At 32.5% G+C, this 14471-nt stretch overlaps 2 protein-coding genes across 2 annotated transcripts; both read right to left on the bottom strand.

Moving 5' to 3' along the window:
• Positions 1–5407: 5407 nt before the first annotated feature.
• LOC134238735 (complement C1q tumor necrosis factor-related protein 3-like) lies at positions 5408–12563 on the bottom strand. Its single transcript, XM_062720892.1, has 3 exons — positions 12529–12563; positions 5902–6088; positions 5408–5807 (listed from the first exon to the last, which is right to left on the bottom strand). Exons 2-3 carry the CDS (start codon positions 6074–6076, stop codon positions 5416–5418), a joined length of 567 nt encoding a protein of 188 aa, XP_062576876.1. The 5' UTR covers positions 6077–6088; positions 12529–12563; the 3' UTR covers positions 5408–5415.
• Positions 10047–11037, bottom strand: LOC134238099 (uncharacterized). The gene is made up of 3 exons (XM_062720255.1): positions 10757–11037; positions 10522–10636; positions 10047–10372 (listed from the first exon to the last, which is right to left on the bottom strand). The coding sequence occupies exons 1-3, from the start codon at positions 11035–11037 to the stop codon at positions 10208–10210; spliced, it is 561 nt and encodes a 186-aa protein (XP_062576239.1). The 3' UTR covers positions 10047–10207.
• Positions 12564–14471: the final 1908 nt, after the last annotated feature.

The following is a 14471-nucleotide window of genomic DNA, read 5'->3' as shown; positions in this document are numbered from 1 at the left end:
ATGCCAAAAAATTTTAAAAATGCATTCATTCAAGAAATTATGAAAAATAAAATCCTTGTTCAACTTCAAGTTACCTTTTTAAATTAGGTTTGATTTTAATTAATATTCCATTTTCTATTTAATAAAAAAGAGATACAGATTGTGCATGACAAGAACATTAATTTTCTTGATCAAGCATTTGAATTTCACTAATTCAATCTGTAAATTTTACAATAATTTCATATTGATTCTTCATTCATTATATTGGAAATTTATTCCTTTCATTGAATGAATGAAACTCAGTGCAATTCCTTATGCTATTCAAAAAATGCAGTTCTTTAAATGTTATTGTAAAATGAATACATGTGATTTCAGATCATGGGTCATTAATTGGAATAGATAAGAACCAAAAAAAGTACTTCAGTGTTTCCTAAAAAGATTTGTGCCATCAATCAAAGTAGAGGTCATCCCATATCAGCTCAAGAATATTAAAGAAAGTTGGATGGATCAAGCTAAGATATTGAACCAGACATGGCAAAATCAATGGAGATTTGGAGAAGAACTTCTGACTTGTTATACCCAATGCATATTTTTATATGTCTATAGATTATAGAAGAAAATTTAATGTTCATCAACATCCTTATCTAGTATATACATGCTGTTTTCCATATATTTTGAAAAGACGTATATCATTATGTGATGTATTTTGATTTTAAAAAGCAGAAAATTTTGTTATATTTAATCTATTATTTCATGGATATCAAGGAAATATATCTATCACTGAAGCATTGTTTCTTTTTACCTGTTCTTGACAAATATTTATCATAATGACAGTGTTATGTCATTTTGCAGAATTTGCGTTTTCTCTGAAATCAGAAGTACTCTGTAAACTCATTAAAGTATGAATTAATGTCACTTAGAATTCATCTTTATTTTGTTCTGTCTGATATTTCAATTTAGATTCTAAGACTATCTAATCCAATGATTGAGCTAATGTCCATGAAGTGTAGAAAAAGGCAATCTTTAAAAAAATGTTTGGTTGTCGGCCTCTACAGACTGACTGACTAAAATGACCAGACTGAAAACTTTTTTTTCAATGCAGGGCAGTATTTTTTTCTTTTTATTCCTCTTATCCCCCCTAAAAAATGTTGTTGAAGATTTTATCACCTACCGACCAAATAATTTTACCCTGAGTCAAGAGAGGGCAAACAAACATTACTTTGAAGATAGCATTTCTACTCTTCCAAGTAAAGAAATAATTTAATTATAAAAACAGTAGCTCCGTGGATGCAATGCTTACAACATTTCACTCAAAAAATGGCATACATGTATAATGACAGTCACCAGCCATAACTGAATAAAGATATTTTGCTACAAATATGTCTAGAAGTTACTACATGTTGGAAAAACTAATCAGCTTGAGGTCAAATTCTAGGGCTTTTAATTGGTTTAGTTGCAACATGTTCTGAAGTATGTTTATATACATATACATGTACTTCAAATTCTAAAGGAGTTGCAGTATAATTCATGGACAATTTCATCAGAATATTCAGATGTAAAGATTGCCATAAATACTAGAGTTCTTCCATGGAATAAATTTTTAGACCATCATGTAGTTTTATTTTGAATATTTTTGGCCTGTTTATGCCTAAAAACAATATAAAAAATAACATTTAGTCTTTAACATTCACCATGACAAGGTGATATCAATGTTGCCTTTAAAATTGTAGAAAAAGCCTGATTTTTATGTTCCGAACCCATAATATAGCCCCCGTTTCCATGGAAACAATATTGGGGACATACATATTTTTTTAGTTCAAATTTATGAAAATGATCAAATTAATAACTTCATGGATTTTGATGGAATCGGTAGATATGTAAAACGTTGGTTTTTATATTTTTGTTGCCATGGCAACGGTTTAACTTTATCAAGGAAAATTGAAAACTCTTCTTTTTTACCCAAATTTTCACATTTTTGATAAAGGAAAATTAAACGTTTAAATAATAGAAGCATGAATTATACTAATTCCGGTCATTTTGATAATAAAAGTTTGATAATTTATAAAATAAATCAATTTTTTCAATGAAAATAATATTCGAGGTGAAATATGAAATACGTTTAATTTGGCGTCTTTTACTCAAAAAATGAGACGGGCAATCTCTTTGAAAATCATATAAAATAATGGAGCTAATCTTCCTGAATAAATTGATATATAGCATGTTTGCATATTTAAAAATATATGAATTGGAGGGAGACGCAAACCTTACCTTAATTGTGATTGCAAATTATTTATTTTCATTTGGTAGATCCATGTCTGATCGACAGGATTTACGCCACTGGCCAGGTTCACCGTTGTATTCCATATCCTTCAGCCTCAGGAAGTATGGAATGAAAACCGAGGTAAATGCCTGTTCACCCTTGATAAGACCTAGATAGCTGACATTATTCATTTTTTAAAATGAATATCAACTTGTACTATAACAGATGTTATATTGAAAATGGGATTAATCAGTTAATATGAATGTTTTGATGTCAGAATGTTCCTTTTTTCAAAATCGTGTGATATAAATTATTTCTATTAACTTTATTATTACACAAACATTTAAATATCTTCATGATATATTTTCTAATCAACTTGTACATATAAGAAAGTTTTCGTTAACTCTAATACTAAACTTACTAATACTAAACTTTCCAAGTCTTTTGTTCATCGAGGAAACTCGAGCTAAATATTACCACTACACATTGATGCTTTGTGAGGATTCAAATCATTGGAATATTTATTTATTTTGGAATTTGGAGAATCTATTAGTATCGTAAATTTTAAAAATGAAACAACATATCAGAAATTATCAAAGGAAAAATATATATCTTTATGAAACACGTGTTTACCTTTCTGAAGTTTCCCAGCCATGTTTATAGTCTCGTTCAACCAGACCCTCGGCTGTCTCCGTAAATCTCCGACCACCCTCTGAGTTTACGGAAACAGCCGAGCGTCTGGTTGAACGAGACTACCATGTTTACAGTGGACGTTTCGGAACTCCTCTAGTCATTTCCTACCTTACATACCAGTGGTGGACCTATATTATAATTTCAGGGGCGTATTTATACTATAGCAAATGTTAATTGAAAGCCTTGTTGCTCCCCCCCCCCCCACTTTTAGTGATGTACCGAAAATGTAGTATTAGAATTATTACTGAAAGTAGTTGACACTGAGAAAAATTTAACTTCAACTACCCCCCCCCCCCTCCCCACGAAATAGGATTTTCGAGTTTTGGCAACTTTTCCCCCTTTTTTTTTTGGCTTGTCAACTTTTTCAGGTAAGTAAAAAAAAAATCTCTGGCTGGCCCCCCACTTTCAAAAGCGATGCTACGCCCCTCGTACATTAGAAGAAAAATTAAAGAATGTATTAAGAATTGTACATTAAATCTTAAATATAGATCAAGATTTTAACATCGGAGTCTGTTGAGGAAGTCTGTATACAAAATTTTATAAATTGTACATTATATAAAGGAAAAAAACCCAGTGAAATATCTTGTATTAAGCTGGGTATCATCGTCGGAAACCCACGGGTGATCTCGTCTTTTACTTATCATGTGATAAGTAAATACGAGATCACCCGTGGGTTTCCGACGATGACTGGGTATATAAGTCTTAACTAATTACGCGAGTATGTTAAGGAAGCATACAAGTCATTTCTCGGAAAATTTAGACTTTTTAAAGAAAATTTAGTTTGATAAATTGCCAAAATCGCTGATAAACGTCAACTGTTATTAACTACTGAATACAGATAAAAGAGTGTCTAAAACAAAGACGTGCACCACTGCCACAGGATCACCTGACTTCTATTTATAGCGAAATTTTCCTTAATAAAAAGGCTAACAGAACAACAATACCCCGGAGTTTACTAATTTCTTTTAGTAGATAATATAGTTGAAAAACATCAATTTTGCCTAAAAAGTGCTGCTACAATCCCACTGTCCTGTCAGTAAAATATTATTCCACACATTCGCACAAAACCTTACCCTGTGTTTTGAATTTTATACATATCAACCGAGATTTTTCGTAAAATCATGCTTAACTCGGGATTCTAGCAGCACTTTCCAAGTTTGTCAGACGGCAACCTTTCCATCTGTACAAATCTTATGTTTTGAAACATCCAGCTTATTGTTGTTCTGTTGTATTATTTTTGTCACAAATGACAGAGGAAAGTCCGACCGGGATACGTATATAGCCGACTGTCTTCAAAAGAGAATATCATCAATGAAAATAAATTAGCATACCTGTTTTATTAACTGGAATCCATATGAATTTTACGTAATATTCATGATATTTGCTTTTAAACTCCATTTCACGTATCTTTGTTCAAGCCGTCGTAGCCAAATTCTCTTTACACGACATGATCAATTCCCAAGTTACTTGATGTACACATATGACGTCATCGGTGGTAGATTTTAATAGAAATGACAGATACAGCATAACAAAATAAAAACATTTTATTATTGTTAATGTTTACACATTTCTATTCATTTTCTAGAGTTAAACAACATCTCTAAATACCAATATTACGAAAACTTGTGTTTAAAAATTGACGTCATCTCGCTTACTATGACGTCATAATGTAGCACTGATTTAGTCAAGGCTGAATATTTTGTATGCTTCCTTATCACCCCTGCGTAATGTTTTAATTGTTTATTTTGAATTTAGTCTCTTTTCAATTATAGTTCAGAAAAGAAATGTTTTATTTGCGGATGAACAGAGTGATGGAGATAATTAATTTTGAATGACTGAGGTAAAATGTCAGTATTAGAATAAATTCTCTTTTCTGCATTATGATCGATTTTTGTACTTTAATACTGTATTATTCAGACTGATAAAGTTGAGAAAAATATAGTTAGCCTGATTTTCATTTTTAAAAAAAGAAAAAAAATGCCAATCGAAAACTTATAAAAAGACAATTAAGTAATTATCCGTTTTTCAATCACATCCTGTGCATGTCAACCCGAGAGACGGAATAAGTGACGTAAAAACATCGTCTGCAACCACGGTTCGGAGTCTGCGTAACAGAATGGGAGAAGATCATACATTTTAGCCGTGGTTTGTAACAATGTGTAAATTATTACCATGATTTCTTGCAACGTAGTTTCTTTCACCTTCCTATGTATATCTAAGCTAACCCCGGACAAGTCAAAATTTTCAAGCTTATTCAGCATATTTGATGAAATTTTTTAGCCCTTTTTCTGACATTGCAAAAAATACTTTTGACAGTATAACTTTCCTTGTGCAATGGAATCAGAATATATACATGGATATTTACAATTACATTCACAGTCATATAACATAAATGCATATTAGACTCTTGTAGAACCTAAGATAAACAACAAATTTGTTACTAAATTACATTTTAATTTTAATTGTATATCTCTATTTCGCATTTACAACATGTAGCCAGAAAAAGAAGAGTATTTGGGATAAACAGATGATGCTCCTGAAAAGCTATCAATCCAAGCCTTAACTCCTGCTTCCATTCTGACGACAGCCATTTTACTACATGACATGTTAATATGATGGCTGTTGTTGTTACAATGGTTGTATGCCCTTCTTTTACCATTCAAGACCAGTGAGGTGTAAGCAATTTTGTTATTGTTCGTCATTGTTGTCCAATCAAAGACGTACACTCCCGATTTGGGAGCAGTGAAAGTTCCTTTAACCGCGTTGTAACCACCTCCTACATTCAGATCGACTTCTCCAAACATGACAATATTACCATCACTTACTGATTGAACAGTTCCTTTGGCTTTGGCGTTGAATGCTATTACCGTATTTTCTAAGGACAGATAAAGAACAAATGAGAGTGAAAACCATATGGTCAGTGCATATTCATTATATCAAAGATTCATGAATCTGAATTAGTATCTTACTTCTATCATGGTTCTTTTTACAGTGGTCCTTAACATATCCAACAGCCACACAGGTTTTAGCAACACTGTCGTAGTCGTCTCTGAAGGATTTTAGGCTGGGCCGGGGTGATACTTTGTCAGTGTTAATAATGCCAAAAATGGAAACTAATCCCACAATGAACACTAGGGAACACATTCTATAAAATTCCTGATAAACAATGGAAAAAAAGATTAGTTTTACATGTTTTATCATATTCGATATTTTAATTATTGAAAGCTCAATGACTATAAATCGTTTTGAGAAACATCTCATGTCAATTGTCGGTCAAAGATTAATTGTGGTAGTTTTCAGAGTAATTGAAATATGAAGAGATATGAGAAAAAAAATCTTATTCAGACAAAATATAGTTATAACGTTATGATTCCTTAAGTTGGTTCATACATTTATTTATTTTATATGAAAATATTTCCGATTCTAAATAATTCTAATAATAATATAATTGAAAAAAAATTATTAACTGAATGTATGTTTTATTACATTTTTATTAGGTATAGCGCTATAATAATTTATATATTGAATACAAAGTTACTTTTTTCTTAATCAAAACATTAATGTAATCTTCTTAATTAATTCTTAGTATAAAACGTTTTCTTACCTTTCGTTATGAATACTTGATACATGTAACACCAAGTTACGATGCATCCTTTCTTTTTAGTATCAGCTTTTATATATTTTATTCCTAGCGTGCTACTTTATCATTTGGTAACATGTTGCAATCGAATCATCTGATACCAGCAACGAAAAATATCTATTCTGAACTTTTTCCAAATATCACGAAAACTATTTCAAAAGTGGTTGTAGATACATAAATATTCCATAAAATTCATTGTCTGGGTATATGGTATCATCATTATGTTATGCAGCAATAAAAAAGGGGGAGGCTATTTTTTTTTATACCACTCTGTCCGTTTTTTTTTTAGACGTCTGGACTTAATACGTTGTGAAGCTTACGTCGTGAAGTCGCATACTGTAGTTTTATTTCTGACATGAATACGTGTATCATGCTAATATAGCAAAAATGTAAATGAGTAAAATTGTATATTACAAAATTAATTCATTTCAGCGACCATGGAAGTTTTTCACTTTAGTGAAAGATAGGAATACAGGTATTTCTTTGAATCTCCGCATTTGAAAACAGTAAAAATAGACAATAGGCGTTTTGAATGTCTAGAAATCTACCGATTTACGAATTGGAATTAGAAACAGTTAGAGAAAAAGCGCCATGAATTTCCAATATTTATTTTTACCTGAGTAAATTTTAAATAACTCATAGATATGAGCAAAACATGTCATCCAAACCTTCCATTAATTCAGGCATGTGGATTGATGTGGTGTTACATAAATTTCCCCTGAAATTTGCCATTTCTCCCCATTTCTATGTAACGACTATTAAGATTTTATCCTTAATTCTATATGGATCGCCCAAACAATGAAGGGCTAAAATGACATAAAAACAGGGACAGTTTTTTTAAAAACATTCTCTAATGTTTACCCAAATGGAAACTGGTATACACCTCGAATATATTTACACGAGATGCAGTAAAATAAAATTCATTCAGAATTCTTGTTTTTCGTTAGCGCGCTTGATGAAATTTTCTACGTGACAAATCTCTGCTATTTACCCGCCATTAACTCGCAAACTAAAAACATTCATTCATTATCTTAACGCAGCATAATTAGAGCTAAAGAGTTGGGGTCTAATTTGCACGGGAAACGTTAACTATGGCATCACACAAATCTACAATTTCTTTAAAATACAACAAAAGATGACTTTGATTTGCGATTTCAAACAATGTGAGAGAATAAACTATATTAAAAATTATTAAAAAACACGGTTTTGTTGTTAGTTTAATCTCACAAAACAAGTATAAACAAGTAACTGATAGTTAAAAATGTGTCAATATGGTAACTTCTGTAAATACATGACATAGTTTGTAAGCAGTGATTATAGACAAAGGATCACTTCATATTAAATAGGGATCTGGGGGTCGTAACATAAAAACTACTTAAGTCTAAGACCATACTTAAGTAAGACATAAGTACATTATTTGTCTTAAGTCCGTATCATAAAGGATGCTAAGAAATACAAATCTTAGCAAAACTTAGGCTATCAACACAGGTGACTTAAGTGCGTGTTATACAGAACCTGAACACATTATACGTAAAAATTGTTAAAATTTAACGATGAATATTGTAAGTATTCCATTTGTTATTAATTGACAAGAAACTTTAATACCTCTTCAAGTCAAGAATTAGCAATTATGTCTTGCGTACATGTATATAGCAATTTAAGCATGCACATGTATATTAAACAAAATAACCCTATAGGATATACATATGTGTACATTAATTATGATTGGAAATCAACGACAGCTTAACTCGGCCGGTAATTACGGAGAAACTGAGAGTAGTATTCAGAGGTTTGTGAATAAAGACACAATTAAACACTATTCACAATAGATATTAGAAGTTAAGTTCGAATTATTACACGAATGGCGTCGGCTTACATAGTTCTACAAAGTGGGAGGAAAAAAAGAACTTTTAAGACAAGAGAAAAACTACATGATTATGACGATCAATATTTGATAGAGCGGTATCGTTTAGACAGAAATCTAATTGAAAATGTGTGTGAATTGGTAAGAGGTGACTTGGAAAGACCAACTAAGAGAAATGAAGCTATCAGTGTTTCATCACAGGTATTAACTGCTTTGAGATTTTATGCTACTGGCAGTTTTTTCAGCGTTTTGGGAGATTCCCAGGGGATGTCAAGAATGACCGTTTCTCGTATAGTTGATGATGTGTCTTGTAGCATAAGTAAATATGCTAGTGATTTTATCAAGTTTCCTTCCGATAATACAGAATAAATCCATGTCATGCAAAAATACTTTGAAATGTCTAAATTTCCCAATGTTCTGGGTTGCATTGATGGTACACATGTTGCCATAAGATCACCTAGTAAAGATGAACATTTGTATGTAAATAGGAAATGTTTCCATTCAATAAATGTTCAGGGGGTGTGCGACGCCGATCTCAGATTCACCAACATCGTCGCTAAGTGGCCAGGGAGCAGTCATGACTCTTTCATATGGACAGACAGTGCTCTTTCAACAAAGTTTGAATCCGGTATGTAATATTCACAATAAAAATAAATTGGAAGAAAGCGCATTGCCTTGTGCTTTGTATAAACATGTATATACAGGCATGCAGCAACGAGGGGGGGGGCACTTTTTTACGCAAAATTAATTTTACTTTTCAAAATGTTCATTGAAGTACAGCCCCCCCACCCCACCCAGTTAATCAGTTAATACTACGGTAAAGTAATATAAGGGAAATGCAGTATGGTATGCAAAAAAATATAATGAATTTTCATTTCCATTCAATACAATATATACATGGTAGTAATTATACATGGTAGTAATTACTTTTCCATAGGATTTTGAATACAATATACCAAATTTTAATTGCAACTTTTGGGTATTGCGCCGCCATACATGGTAGTAATTACTTTTCCATAGGATTTTAAATACAATATACCAAATTTTAATTGCAACTTTTGGGTATTGCGCCGCCTTCCTATACCAGACAATGAAATTTGTCTTTTTAAATGGAAAAATTTGTGTAGTTACTCCATATTTGTCCATAAGATATTATTGTCTATAAGATATTATTGCTTTAATCTATGTACGAAGTTTATTAATGTATGACATAGGGTTCCTACAAAAGGGATGTTCCTTTACAGCTAAGTTTTAAAATGTTTATAGATGCATGAATATTTTATATAGGTGAAATTAGCGAGGGGTGGCTCTTGGGTGATTCAGCATATCCATTAAGACCATGGATGATGACCCCATATTTACAGCCTTCTACTCCCTCAGAGTATCGTTATAATGCTCGTCATATGAAAGCTAGAAATTCTGTTGAAAGATGTTTTGGTGTGTGGAAGGGCCGCTTTCGCTGCCTTGATAAAACTGGAGGTCCTCTGTCATTTAATCCTTCGAAAGCATGCAAGGTATGAACAAATAACTTTATGAAAATATAAAAAGTATATTTTTAAATCCAAAAATATTTGATTTACTCTATCAAATTTTCCCTCCAATTTAAGGTGATAGTAGCGACAGCGGTTTTGCACAATATGTGCATCAATCACAAGATACAGTTGCCTGAGTGTGAGGTCCTTCCGCCACAGGATGATGACCTATGCTATAATGGTACAGTGCATGATGGACGAAGAACAAGGGAAAATCTTGCGTTAGGATTTCTTTAATCTCATGATATGAAATCAGTAAACCCAGCAGGTACAATATAATATTTAAGTACTTTCTGCGAGTCACACACCATAAACCCCCTGGAATGTCTCTCTACCTCCAAGTCATATCTTCTCTGCTCTAAATCTAATCTTCTTTCCTCCAATTCCAGCCTCTTTTTCTCTACCTGTAATTTAAAGATATAAGTAAAGAAAATAATTGACAATAATAAGTTGTATATTGTACTTGCTTTTATAATTGTACTTTTGGAAATCAATCTTTATTATTACTAAGAAACTACAAAAACTGGAGTACGGATATTTTCATTAACTTTACCTCTAATCTCTCTCGTTCTATTTCTACTAGGTCATGAGCCTCCTCATTTCCGGAAGATCTTTTCCGTTTCCTTGTGGTCTTTGATGTGGCGTCTGTAACACTTTCTTGTTGGTCGCTGAATGGAAACAATGCAAATTAAAGACACATGATTTTTGCTTGGAAATAAAAGTATATTTTGTCTTGGTGGAAATGACTTAGCTTTATCTTATTAATTTAATAATCCATTGATTATTACCTATCAGTAATGAAAGTTTCCTGTAGACTGGTATTGGACGAAGATGGGCCAGCAGTGTCTATTCCTCCAGGAATCCCCTCTGTTGCTGTCTGTCCCATCGTCTCCAATACCCTTAACTCTGTGGCACTCAGTTCCACTGCCGACGATGACCTTCCTCCAGTTTTTGTAGCCTCCTTCCGCGCATGTGAAAGCTTTTTCTTGGAGTCGCTGGAAACATTTCTCCATTTCTTTTTGACATCATCGGCCGTTCTCGTCACCCCACTCACCGAGCTTACCTTCATTTTTAAAGAAATACATGTAATATAAAAAAAAATAACTTCCTATATTATTATAAAAGAATATGAGTATGAACACACGGTGTAAATTTTAAAATATTCAAAAAATATGTATATACTTATCACATGTATTTTCCTATAAAATGTGTGGAAATCTAAGGCATTCAAAACACCGTATTATGCATATAACTGAATTTTCACTTATCAGTGCTGAGAGAGAGAGAGAGAGAGAGAGAGAGAGAGAGAGAGAGAGAGAGGGCCACGTAGCATCGTTTTTGAAAGGGGGCGCCGGAGACTTTTTATTTTACTTTCCTGAAAAAAATTACAAGCAAAAAAAGAAAAAAGGAAAATTACTCAAAATCGAAAATCCTATTTCATTGGGGTGGGTGCGTGGGTAGTGGCCAACCTTTTTCAAAGCCAACTTCTTTTAGTAACGACTTTTTTGCATTCCATACTACATTTTCTGATATGAACTTCCTGTAGTATAAGGAACATTTCCAATAGTAAAAGTTATGTAGGGAAAAAAGTGGGGAGGGGGGGGCTGGTCCCCTGTTGCTACATGCCTGAGAGAGAGAGAGAGAGAGAGAGAGAGAGAGAGAGAGAGAGAGAGAGAGAGAGAGAGAGAGAGAGAGAGAGAGAGAGAGATTTACCTTTGATGCCACACTTGCCCATGCCCTTTGTTTTGATGCGTTGGTGGAAGTGTTATTAAACGAAGAATTAAGAACTTCTTTGTGATTCTGAAACTCTTCTATCAAAGTTTCGATTTCCAAACTGGAAAAATTTGGTTTTCGAGCCATTACCTTCCGTACACGAGAAGCAAATCCCAGTGAATAAGAACGTGACGGAATTTTTAAAGACTCAAAGTCCCTTAGGACAATTGTGACATTAGCTACATGTAGGTGTGATTAAAGAAGTAAAAAATATTCAGTCTGTGAGTAAATATCACACTTACATGTAATAACAAACGCCACATTATGAGCTTTCACACTGTGTAATATTTTAATTCAATACATAAGTATGACTTAGCTAAGATCTTGCTTAGTTCGCTTTATGTTACGGTAGAAGACATACTTAAGTAGTACTTATGTAGGTCCTAAAAATGTGCTTAACACGCACTTAAGACCGTACTTAAGTCAAAAACTTAGCACGCTTTATGTTACGACCCCCTGGCCTATAGGACCGGGCTTGGTTTTTTCTCTACAAAAAGCTTGTCGATTTCCGTTCCAGTAAATGACATTAGGCTGAATGCATATAACAATTTGTTTTACCTAAACCGTTATGTCAGTGAGTAGAGGCAGAGGAACCCTTTCATTGATTTTCTAAGTAGATCTTATCCGTGGATATAATAAAACATGTCAATACTGTGTGCAAATTATATAGGTCTAAATGAAATCCCAGAAGTGCATTTACTGAAATATGTAGCCAAAATCACTGTGATTAAATTCTAAGAAATATATACAATTGAAATTCATCGCAGCTCAATGCTGCCAAGAATACCTGTATTGAGTTTATTCTTGTCCTCGGAGAAAGAGTGCTGAGGTTCGTTCCGCCTGACTGACAACTGTACTTTGGATTGTTACGATTTGATATATTTTTAGTGTTTCTTATATCAATAATGGGCATGCATAAAGGATAGATAACTGAAGGAAAAATACACAGGTCTTTAAAAAAAAATTAAAATAGTTTATGAAAAGGCGAAATTTAAAACTTTAAAAGTGTTGTACCAGGTGGATTCGAACCCCCGACTTTAAAAAGAAAGTATCCAAGGTGTAAAAACCCAGCGGATTTATCAACTGAGCTAGTCTGACTATAAGACTAAACGGCATTAATTTAAAGCAGACTATGAAAATCGGGTTTCCTTATTTTTTGTAGGTGTTTTGTGAATTTCGACCCCAGGGCAGGGGTGCCCCTAAAAAAAATCGTATCTTAATTTATTCCTTACATACTAAACTTTCAAAATACCACAATTTTTTTTAGGGGCAGGCCTGCCCTGAAGGACTTCAAGGCAATAATTCATGCAAAAATCAACGCTTTAACGGACAAAATGGTGTTTCGGTCAACTTTGGAGGTTTATTGTAAAGTTGTAATTAATAATTTTTAGGTATAAAATGCAAATTTGAAAAATTTAGACATATATATATGATAGAAAACAACAAATAAAGATTGATTTTTAAATGTCACTTTTTCCGGGAAATTGTTCTCTCCTATAGGTCAATTCTTTTGTTAAAGTGAATACATCCTTACGGAATACTCTCACAATTGATAATGAAATGTACTCTGTAGTGAAATAACATTTTATTTGCAGATATTAAAGACACCGACAACTTAGATTGAATGTTTTTTTTTAATTATTTACTGATATTTGTTCGTACATTTCGTAGTTAACTGACAACGTGGAAAATTTGTCTGCATGTTCATTCGAGGGCAATGTAATGGTCTTGATAAATCGTTCTACTGCATACACTCAAAGAATCGTGGTGAAAAGAGCTGCAGTCTCGCTGAAACGAATTAATTATTTCTAAAATTAATATAACGTACTTGGCCAGTACAAAATGCACCACACATATAAAAAAAATTTCAACAATTATGAGTACAATGAATATAGGATGGCAGTTTTCACAGACTTCAATTAGTTTTTAAAATATTTTTAAGCTTAACTTTTAATTAAATCTTGGGTTTGCCCTTGTACTAATAAAATTAATATGTGACAAATATTGCAAATTTTAACTGCTAAAATGATGTATTTTTTTAATTTCAAAAAAGCAGTTTTACCTTTATTGGGTACATTAATTTTCCTGCGAAGATTATGAACGCCAAACTTTGAAAGTGAATAGTACAGTTAGAGATCCATAATTCTGTTTCACTAGAAGTGTATATTAAAGCTTTAACTTATCTCTTATCATTACAATAAGAAGTCTTTCGAATTTTCTAATTTGCTAGAACATTTAGATGAAATTATGTACATTCAAATGGTTTTAAATTCAATAATAACTCCATGACGCAAGGAAATGTCCACCATATACTAAATCATATTAGAAAAGTCCATTCTGTTACTGTCTTACATGTTACCATGTACATGTACCACATATTTCACGCGAAAATATAATTGAAATAAACACTGTAACAAGAAAACAAATCATCATGAAAAAAGCCACAATTTATCTAATTCATTTGATTTTTATACCTTTGCATTGTTTACAGTGTCTTATTCATGCAACAGCATAGTTTCAAGTTTCTTTAATTCTTCGGGCCAACTGGCTTATCAGAATTATGCATAACTTAATTGTTCATAAAAGAAAACTTGACAATCAGAGTAAAAAAAGACATATGACAAAAGTCTTATTGATATTTGTGTAATTTTTTTAAAGATGGTTTTCTCGGGGAATATGGAAGGGAATTACCGCCAAAAGTCTATGTATCTTGCTTTTATTCTTATTCTA

This window comes from Saccostrea cucullata, unplaced genomic scaffold, assembly GCF_032062105.1.
Source record: "Saccostrea cucullata isolate Sc308-1 unplaced genomic scaffold, CSIRO_AGI_Scuc_v1 ctg2898, whole genome shotgun sequence".
NCBI classification, from domain to species: domain Eukaryota; kingdom Metazoa; phylum Mollusca; class Bivalvia; order Ostreida; family Ostreidae; genus Saccostrea; species Saccostrea cuccullata.
The sequence above is the reverse complement of the archived record's forward strand: the minus strand, read 5'-3'. Positions and strand labels throughout refer to the sequence as shown.

Excerpts from the sequence above, each read along its gene's own strand:
- LOC134238735 (XM_062720892.1), bottom strand. The coding sequence starts at position 6,076 with ATGTGTTCCCTAGTGTTCATTGTGGGATTAGTTTCCATTTTTGGCATT. Across the intron at positions 5,808-5,901 it reads TAAAAAGAACCATGATAGAA|AAAATACGGTAATAGCATTC; the intron begins GTAAGATACTAA and ends ATCTGTCCTTAG.
- LOC134238099 (XM_062720255.1), bottom strand. The coding sequence starts at position 11,037 with ATGAAGGTAAGCTCGGTGAGTGGGGTGACGAGAACGGCCGATGATGTC. Across the intron at positions 10,637-10,756 it reads GAAACTTTCATTACTGATAG|CGACCAACAAGAAAGTGTTA; the intron begins GTAATAATCAAT and ends GTTTCCATTCAG. Across the intron at positions 10,373-10,521 it reads TAGAACGAGAGAGATTAGAG|GTAGAGAAAAAGAGGCTGGA; the intron begins GTAAAGTTAATG and ends TTTAAATTACAG.